The sequence below is a fragment of the Melanostigma gelatinosum genome (assembly GCF_949748355.1).
Source record: "Melanostigma gelatinosum genome assembly, chromosome: 8".
In the NCBI taxonomy this organism is placed as follows: Eukaryota; Metazoa; Chordata; class Actinopteri; order Perciformes; family Zoarcidae; genus Melanostigma; species Melanostigma gelatinosum.
The window spans coordinates 26650527-26660632 of record NC_136641.1 but is presented as its reverse complement, the minus strand read 5'-3'; the positions used below and the strand labels follow the sequence as shown (position 1 = coordinate 26660632).

Here is a 10106-nt window from a genome sequence, read left to right as displayed (position 1 = left end):
AGTTGGAACTCAACAGGTTCTGAACGTCCTGCTCGTGTCCCTCCAGGAGAACACTACCGTGTGAATGAGCCTGTTTATATGAGAGTTTGTCTGCAAACACAACCTACATAGAGAATATCATGATGCAGCTTTTTAACCTATGAGAGTCAGTGAGCTGGAACCTGATGAGGGGAAATCTGAGAGACATGAAGTCATTATGGGGAAGATGATGCTGAGTGGCAATTGCAGTATGTCTGTAATCAAATGAAAGCTTTCTTTCATTTCATTACATTTCATTCATTTATCTTAGTTCCTCATCGTTTGCTTCCTCCTGCCCCCCCCCCCCCCCCCCCCCTCCCGTAGATGGTGAGCGAGTTGAGGTCAAGCTGGTTGTGAAGGCGCTGGACTTGTCCCCCCCAAAGCCCCGGACACAGCATGGCGGGAGTAGCAGCGTGGCTTCCCTTCGCCCGGGCGGCGGCCATTGGCTGGATGCCCGTGGCCAACCTGCCCATGCCGGTGGCGCCCGCCGAGAAGAACAAGCGGCAGGACGAGATGATCATCCTCAACGTCAGCGGGCGGCGCTTCGAGACCTGGAGGAACACGCTGGACCGCTACCCGGACACCCTGCTGGGGAGCTCGGAGAAGGAGTTCTTCTACAACGAGGAGACCAAAGAGTACTTCTTCGACCGGGACCCCGACGTCTTCCGTAACGTGCTGAACTTCTACCGCACGGGGAAGCTCCACTACCCGCGCTACGAGTGCATCTCCTCCTACGAGGAGGAGCTGGCGTTCTTCGGCATCATCTCGGAGATCATCGGCGACTGCTGCTACGAAGAGTTTAAGGATCGCAAGCGGGAGCACGCCGAGCGTCTGATGGACGACCAGGAGGACAACAAGGACGCCAAGCTGCCCAACATGACCTTCCGGGAGACCATGTGGCGGGCCTTCGAGAACCCCCACACGTCCACCATGGCCCTCGTCTTCTACTACGTCACGGGCTTCTTCATCGCGGTGAGCGTCATCACCAACGTGGTGGAGACGGTGCCCTGCGGCACGTCGCCCAACCAGAAGGAGGTGCCGTGCGGCCAGCGCTACACCGTGGCCTTCTTCTGCATGGACACGGCCTGCGTCATGATCTTCACCGTGGAGTACCTGATGCGCCTGTACGCCGCGCCCAGCCGCTACCGCTTCATGCGGTCCGTCATGAGCATCATCGACGTGGTGGCCATCCTGCCGTACTACATCGGCCTGGTGATGACCGACAACGAGGACGTGAGCGGCGCCTTCGTGACGCTCCGGGTTTTCCGCGTCTTCCGCATCTTCAAGTTCTCCCGCCACTCGCAGGGCCTGCGCATCCTGGGCTACACGCTGAAGAGCTGCGCTTCGGAGCTGGGCTTCCTGCTCTTCTCCCTCACCATGGCCATAATTATCTTCGCCACCGTCATGTTCTACGCGGAGAAGGGCTCCAGCTCCAGCAAATTCACCAGCATCCCGGCCTCCTTCTGGTACACCATCGTTACCATGACAACGCTCGGGTAAGAAGCAGAGCCTCTTTTCATGTGTGTGTGTGTGTGTGTTTCTGCAGCTGGGTCTGTTTATGTGCCAGTAAAATGTTGGATTGTGATTCGATTTGAGATCTTTGTCCGACTGCTTGACCCCCGAAAAACCCTTCACCTGCTTCAGAAGTCAGTGTCGTCCAAGATGTGCTTTACAAACTCGGTGCGTCGCGATAAAGAGACGACAGAGAAATTGCAGGTTTTAGCAGCCGTGACTGGTATTCTCCCGGTGATGGCCGTGCCCTTTATACTTCACCGATAACAGAGACAGACAGACGTGTGGGATTGTGGAGGGAAGAGTTGAAAGCATCTGAGTGAAAGAACAGCCAGAGGATCGCAGACAGACAGAGATCATCAACATGCCCGCTGGTTCGCTGCTCAGGATGAAGTGAAGCGGTGACTTTGCATTCGGTTCCTCCTCCTTTCACTCCTTGGTGAGTTAGACTCGTTGCTGACCTTGGAGATTGAGAGCCTCTCGGTACCAAAGGCTCTGATTCTATGTGTTCTGCAGAATACATACATGCTCGGTGGTTCCAAAGATCTGTTCTGAGCGTTAACAGTTTGAGGTTTCTCTCTTCACATCGACGTAAAGGAGATCCACCGAGCAGCGTTCATGGAAGAAGAAATGATGTATAACCGCCGTTATTTCCTTCTTCCAGAAACACGAGTCCGGCAAACGCCGGGAGAGTTTTCATTGAAACATTACGCCAAATGGATCAGCGCACCCGAGGCCACACGGCCTCCTCACTGACCAGAGTAGCATTCCAAAGGCTTCTTTACATGGAGTCTGGTGCAGTGCTCACTGAAACATCACAGAGAACAATAACAAGGTGTACATGCCCCAAATATTAAAGTTTTGAATGAAAATACATATTCCACTAATATCCCTGTTAGCACGCGATGAACGTAACCGGTGGAGGACTTGTTGGACCGGGTGAACTCAGCCTCCCTCTTTCATTCTGGATATGCATTATGCATTATGCATTCTGCATATCCAGAAACCTGTTGATATGCAAGTCCTTCATGATGGAGGAGTGTTTCTCCTTCTTCTCTCCTGGACATCATCTCCACTCCAGCTCTACTAACTGTTGGCTAGTTTGTGTACAACTACTGTACAACGCACAGAGCAGAGGAAAGAGGCGTGTGTTGCGTATTGCAGTCAAGAAAACAACCTATTGAGACGCACATTCTGAATTTGCTCTTCACATGTCCAAAGAAAGCTCCGAAAACCTGAATATTATCTGTCTATAAGGTTTTAATCCCTAATTCGGAATATGCAAATGGTATAAACTGTTAACATGACTCGTATCAAACTTGGAATATGTAAATGTGATGTAGTCAAAGAGGGCAAAACAGCTTCTCTGATCTGTTTTAACCAGCCGGCTCCTCTGGTTCTGGAGAGTGAAGCCAAGAGCTTGACGTGTTAAAGCTGCATTCTCTCTAATGTCCACCAGGGGGCGACTCCTCTGGTTCTATGGAAGTCGATGAGAAAATGACGAATCGGCTTTGATTGTGATTTAGATGAACATGAGGATGAATTCATTCGTTTTTCTTCATTTTGATGTCATCATACGTTTCCCCCGGTCGTTTGATGGCAGTGAAGGGAACCACACACACACACACACACACACACACACACACAGTCCTGTGATGCAGCAGTATTCGGGCCCTAATGTTTTTCATGTCCCCTGTTGTGTGAGTCAGACTGACAAATTGCAGCATCCTGCTAAGTGTCAGAGTCTCGGAGGCCGTTAAACGGCTCCCGAGCTCGTAGCCGTGACACACTTGGCACCCCGACGTTCACAAAAACCCGGCCAGAAGGTTCTGGTGTCGAGCAGATGTTTGAATCTGGAAGCGACCCCGCTGTTTGTTTGTCTGTCTGTTAAATCTGTGGACATGCAGCAGCTTCCTCTGCTCGCCGGCGTGACCTGAGACGCCCAAACCGGCCTCCTGTTGCGTTTACAGTACAGATTATGGAGAAGGCATGTGTGTGTGTGTGCGTGTGCGTGTGCGTGTGTGTGTGTGTGTGTGCGTGTGTAAAGAGGGGGGTAGTTGTTGAGCTTGGCCTCATCAATAAAGCAGGGGCCCAGAAGTGGGTGTCAGAGTGACGGATGATGTGGCCCGCTGCATCTGCTGACTAATGTAAACCTGCCTGACATTCTGGTCTGGGTTTACGTCTCACACACACACACACACACACGCACGCACACACACACACACACAGGCAATATTTGTCTTGATGCTGATGTGTTTGCATTCGTGTGTTCCTGCTCTTCCGTGAGATGACGTGAGAACGTTATGATTGGTTAGCATTGGTTACCAGATGAGGAGCGTTTTGAAGTGCAGCTCTCAGTGTTTTACAGGAAGAGGAAGTGACTTTAATGACAACAGCAGCTGAGAAGAGAGAATAATAATTCGGGATGGCGATATATCTATTTATATACAGGGGTCATGTTTTCATCCAAACGAGGAGTCTAAAATCCTCCGACTGGACACAAAGAGGTTCAACCACCCGTGCAGGTTAGCGAGCAACACTTCCTGTCCTCAGAGCCCTGGACTCGCTCTATAGCAGAGCTAAAAAGCTTCGCTCACAATCCGCCAGATGAGGGGCAGAGGCTGAGTTCAATCACACACATTTAGGCAAGAGGACCTGCCAGCGATTTAGTTCACCAAACAATGGAAGTAAACGGGGCTGCACTGTTAATCCCGGTCCAGCGGTTAACGTTTGTAATGGTTACTAACAAGACTTTCATTCATCATCAGCTGTTGAGAGGATGTTTTGTTCTTTACGTTTAGCACCGGAACCAAATTGCTTTAATGGCTTCGATTGAAATGGTCGTGAGTCTAAAGCTACTGAACCTCTACACGCAGAAGAAGAAATGTTCGGGACACTTTACAAAAACAGACGGAGGCAATTTGAAAACATACAAGAGATGCATCTGTACACATTACACGCATTATGTTTGGACATTACACTCCTCTACCTGTATCTGCACCACTTGAGAAACTCATTGTCTCCATAAAGATAAATGGTGGAGTGTTGTGTAATTAACAGAAGGGAACACAAATTGCTCGTTTTTAGTCTGTTTAACGATGAATTTCCGTTTGTAAAAGGCCTCTGTGTTGACTGTTGATGCCCATTAGTGCTGACCACAGTACTTTCCTCTGTTACTGTTGACTGTATATAAGAAGTGGACGTAGTCATCGTGACACCACCCATTGGTTTGTGGACTGATGTTTTTAAGCCTCGAGTTCGGCAATTTCGCCGTCGGCATCTTGGATTACGGCCGTTGCCATGTTGTTTTTTTGGCAACCAATAAACAGGAAGTGACCATATCTGGACTGAGGAGTGACGTAGAGACGCCGTATACGTCTCTGGTAGAGACCTGTCAATCACTGTGTAGCCCCGCCCTAAAGCATCCCCTGCTTTATGGTCTGTGTGACTCTAAATGGACCATAATGTACTAAATGAACATCATGCTGTATTGAAGAAGACTTGAAACTAGAGATTGAGACATAAACTCATGTTTACAATGTTTACTGAGGTAATAAATCAAGAGAGAAGTAGAGTCATTTTCTATAGACTTCTATACAACCAGAGGAGTCGCCCCCTGGTGGACACTAGAGAGAATGCAGCTTTAACACGTGAAGCTTTGGCTTCACTTTTATCGTATATTTGTTTGAGCAATAAAAAACTGGTTCTATTGTTCTTTTAAAATGCTCTCTATCGTACATAACAAAGCAAATCAGCTGTTTTATATGCATCTGGTGATCTTTGCAGACTCATTAGGCCGTTCCATTTGATGAGAGTTGCAGTGTTTTCTTGTGTTGTACTCATTAGCATAGCCATGCCTGAGTATAATTAATATCCTTATCAAAAGACCAGCTCCTTTTGATCACTGCTCCTCAGAGATCAATGCAGCGGCGCTCTCCGTCTCCCGGACAACCACACCAGACCGTTCACGTACAAGAACAACTCCCGTGTGTGTGTGTGTGTGTGTGTGTGTGTGTGTGTGTGTGTGTTCACACCCTCTTTTTACGGCTCATTGTCACCGAGCTCACGTCTATGCAGCTTTAATTCTGGAGCACAAAAAAGCGATGATCAATGCAGATGAGCGACTATTGATTTTTGGTCGAGAACTGCGGCGGCCATTGTTGGTGCTGGTGCTTAGAACGGGTGACGAGGATGTGACCTAAACGTGTCGTCACCGACACCTGACCCTGGACTCACCAGAGCAGTCGGGACGTAACCTTAGAGGTCTGCTACCTTTACTCCTTTCAAAGGCCGGGATCGGTGCGAGCTGATCGGCGCTCGTATCAATCAATTGCTCCTTCTCCTTTTTCCCTTTAAAAGGGTTTCCAGGTGATATGTTGTATTTGTGATATTGGGCCGTACAAATAAAACTGTATTGAATTGAATCCTTGAGTCCTGATGGAAGAAAGTCCCTGCAGGCGTTCCTCAGGAACATAATCCCTCCGGACACAGCTGTCGCAGAGGCATTACAAAACAAACAAATGAATAAATAGAGTTACATAATGAGGAAGCTCAAGTCAGCAAAAAATAGTGCAGCGCAAAGTCACGTGCCGGTGAGAAGATGTTGATGATTCGCTCTTCGTCTGCTGAATGGATCCACTGATGTCCAGATCAACCAGCAGCTCATCGGGATGTGTTGGGGAAAGTAAGTCACGTGGAAGGTCGCTTGAAGAGCGGAGAAGCTGATTTTATGTAACTAGCGGTGCAACGGATCATAAAACTCACAGATCGGATCAGCACAAAATAACCGTGAGTGGGATCAGTACGGATCAGATCTACACCGGTCCGTTACATCACTACTAATACTAATAAGTAAATAAAGGTATCAAACAATTGTTAATTGTTGTAAAAAGCATAAATTCCCCTCTGAGTTGTATTGAAGTAGAAGCATCAAGTAGTATCAAATGAAAACAGTCAAGTAAGTAAATGTACTTCATTACTTCCCACTGGAGAGAAGCTCTGGTTGTTTTAAAGTCTTCTACCTGAACCTGTGTGGTTTGGTTTGAGTCTCAGACGCTGTGGAGTCTGTTTGGTCATGAAATGAGCGTCGTAAACACGGCCCCTTTGACAATCTGCAGCTTCCTCACCACAGTCTTCCTCACGGAGGCCTCGGGCCCTCAAAGGCCGTCAGTAGACCTCCGTGCCCTGAGAGCAGCTCTCTTTCTCTTTCCTGGAACCGTGTGACATGCCGTTAAAAGAGACGGACTGCAGCGGTGTCGCGGGTCAGCCGTCCTGAAAATTGCAGCATATTGAAAAAAACATTCTCCCTTTACTGGCCCACCGGCCGCAGACCAGAAGGATGGCTGGTGGGAAACGGGAGTTCTCTGCAAAATCTCAAACCACCAATACTTCATGATTTAACGTCGGCGCTCGTCCTTCAGCTGCTTCTACACGACTGCATGCGAGTGATGTGCTCACACAGCAACAGGCAGAACACACGAAGCATCATCAGCCCGTCACAACAGGATGGAGAACATGTTTATTCTCAGAAGTATGAATAATAATAACATACATTTTGTTCATATAGCACCTTTAAAAACTGAGTTTACAGTGCAAAGCAGCAAAAGCGAGGCAATGAAAACAACAAGAGAAAGCTCAGTGAGTCGATACGATAAAGATAAACGAAGAAATAAATAAAATAAAGTCAATTTCGTAAACTCAACAAATACAAATAAAACACAAAAGTGACGGCATCACATGAAAGCCAGTCTGTAAAAATGTGTTTTAAGAAGTGATTTAAAGAGAAACACAGAGAATAAAACAACAAACAGAACGTTTCTCATGAATACTCTGAATCACATGTACATGGTGGGGCCGACTCCTTCTCTTAACAATAGAGTGGAAAGCGGGAGAATCGTGTTTTAAGTCGATACATTACATCTACATCACAAGAGAGGGTGAGGTCAGGAAGGGAATTGATATCTGACTCAATGCTTCTGTGTCCACTGAACCAGATCAAATGAATTATTTCCCTTCAACACTCCTAATTCTCTTCATTAAGTGGAGATGAATTATTCATGACGATAGTCCGAGTTATTATCGGGGGGGTTTTACTCGTGGGGGTCGATCATACGTTTGTCAGATTCTCCGATCCAGAGTGACTTTACAGAACATTGATGGGCGAGTGCTTCGGGTACTGAAGCGTGGAACGATGTGTGCTGAGCTGAAGAGATCTCAGGTCATTCTCCTCGACTGTTGACTCGTTTCCTCTCCGGTAGAAATCGCAGCGCAACAAACCAACGTAGAGATACGACTTCTCGCAGGATGTAAAGAACAGAGCGTAGTAAAGTAAAACTTCATCTGTAAGTGGCATTAGAACTCAGTCTGGATCTGGATGTCCTGTGGAGATAAAAGAGCTAATTAACTCACATTGATACGAGCAATATGAATGGAAGCGCTTGTTCAGATTATGGGGATAAGACCACAATCTTTAGAGCAGAAGTCACTGTTCTAAACCCAGAAAATGAAAATGTTTCATTTACGCACAAATTCACTCTTTCTGATTCATGAAGTGGGTCCTCAGAGGAATCATTCAGGAACCATTGTCTTCATGGACAGATGAGTCAAAGATTTCACTTCCTGGCAGTATTGTCCAGAGGCTTTTTTATTGATATTTTTCTCCTCACCTTCACGTTTGACGTCTTTTGTCTCCTGTATCAGCGGACAGCCAGTGAAAGCGACGGTAAATAACAGTTAAGAGGCTGGAAAGGCTTTATCACTTCAAGTTTACACATCAGCATGAATTACGGACAGCGGTGGGAGGAATCCAGCATTACCACACAACAGAGATTCATCATAGGTTGTGGATTTAACAAGACACTCCACTTTGATACCTGTGTGCCCTCTCACTGGCTGCAGAGTGAAACCAGTGTGTCGTGGATTAAAGCTTCAGTCACATCCACAGTCACCTTTGATCTAAACATGGTTTCTACACAACACTGACCTCCAGCTGAACGCAGTAATTCTTTATGATGGAGATGCACCAACACACGTATCTGAACGTATCGGCTGGTACATTCCTTTAGTCTTTTCTCGTCCTCTTCCTCTGCGTAAGGACTCGATGTGCCGCTGCCCCACTCGCCTCTATTCCACCTTTCCACTTTATTTCTGAAAGCAGCAGGATAGAGGTGACGAAACAGAAATGTCAGTCCACTTTCCCCGCTCTCACCTCTCGGTTTGCTCCCGTATGAAGGCAGAAAGATCACGAAAGTCATTTTCCAGGTCTGCGCTTTCTGGGAACACAGCAATAACTCATGTTTCTGTTACCAGTGAATGTAACTTACAACTGCCTTGATTACCACAGGGTCCACACAAGAGCACAAAGGCAGATCAATTCAATTAAAATAGTATATATATATATATATATATATATATATATATATATATATATATATATATATATATATATATATATATATATATATATGGAGCCCCAAAATCCATAACAATCTGTACAACACACGACATCCTCTGCTCTCTGACCTCACATCAAATAAGAAACCTTTAACGGGGAAAAGAAATGGGCAGATATCACCAATCTAAACTGCTTAAGCCTACATGTTGCACCTCGAGCTGAGTAAATAACTGATGACACAACGTGAAATGGGGGAGTAACGTTCTTGGGGTTGTGTGCAGCAGAAATGACATGAACCCAAAACCTCGACAAAAGTCAAATCCCGACTGAAACCGCCGATCAGCATCAGTTGTTTGAAGCGATTGAAGATGCAGATCATATTTGTTGTCGTTTTGTTTTGGCAGCTGGTGTACGAGACCATTTGTTTTCCACCACCATCCTGAAAATGAATTCCAACTCTTTCAAAGTCAATGTAAAATTATAAATTGCATCCTTTTATTTTGTTACAGTCATCTATAATGTGTCATTAGCAGTTCATGATGTATTATAATAGTTTAGAGCTCGTGGAACTTAAACAGCTCATAATTCATCTCTAATATCTATTTTATATTAATGTGAAAATATCTTCAAACTACTGGATTTTTTTCAAGTTTCTCACCAAAAATTACATTTTACAAGATTACACTGAACACTTTCTGACAACGTCACCTCATTTTTACTGAACAGAGCGTGAACGCATCATAACGTGATGGAACCTCCGTACGTTAGCTGTTAGCTTCGGTGACTAGCGCTCCTGCTGGTTTCAACACTGATTAGTTCATCACAATGTCGCATCGTCAGGAGTCAGCGACGAGAAGGCGTCAATGCAGATCTCCCAAACGCCTGATTCCAACAGATTGGAATCTCAAAAGAAGTCGACAAACAATCCGCAACCTCTACATGAGAGAATGAATGAAACCGGATGATGTGGAAGAGGAGGAATGTGCCGTCGAGCTGTGACCTCTGCTTGTGTTTGAGGACACGCGAGTCAACACTCTGAAATGTTTCTGTTCAGCTGCTGCTAGATGCTCGGCCCTCTCTGTTTTCTATCTCACCCTCTTTTCATGCAGAGATCTGGATGGTTGCCCATTCTTTGAAACGAGATATCGAGCGCCGAGCCTCCACGCATTCACCTGACCACCTG

General features: G+C 46.4%; 1 protein-coding gene across 1 annotated transcript in view; it reads left to right on the top strand.

Moving 5' to 3' along the window:
* Positions 1 to 399: 399 nt before the first annotated feature.
* kcnd3 (potassium voltage-gated channel, Shal-related subfamily, member 3) overlaps positions 400 to 10106 on the top strand; it is a gene marked incomplete at its 3' end in the record, with an annotated part of 96293 nt that continues 86586 nt past the window's right edge. Inside the window, exon 1 of the mRNA XM_079274469.1 lies at positions 400 to 1514. Coding sequence (XP_079130595.1) covers positions 415 to 1514 — 1100 coding nt within the window. The 5' untranslated portion in view covers positions 400 to 414. The remainder of the gene's footprint in view (positions 1515 to 10106) is intronic.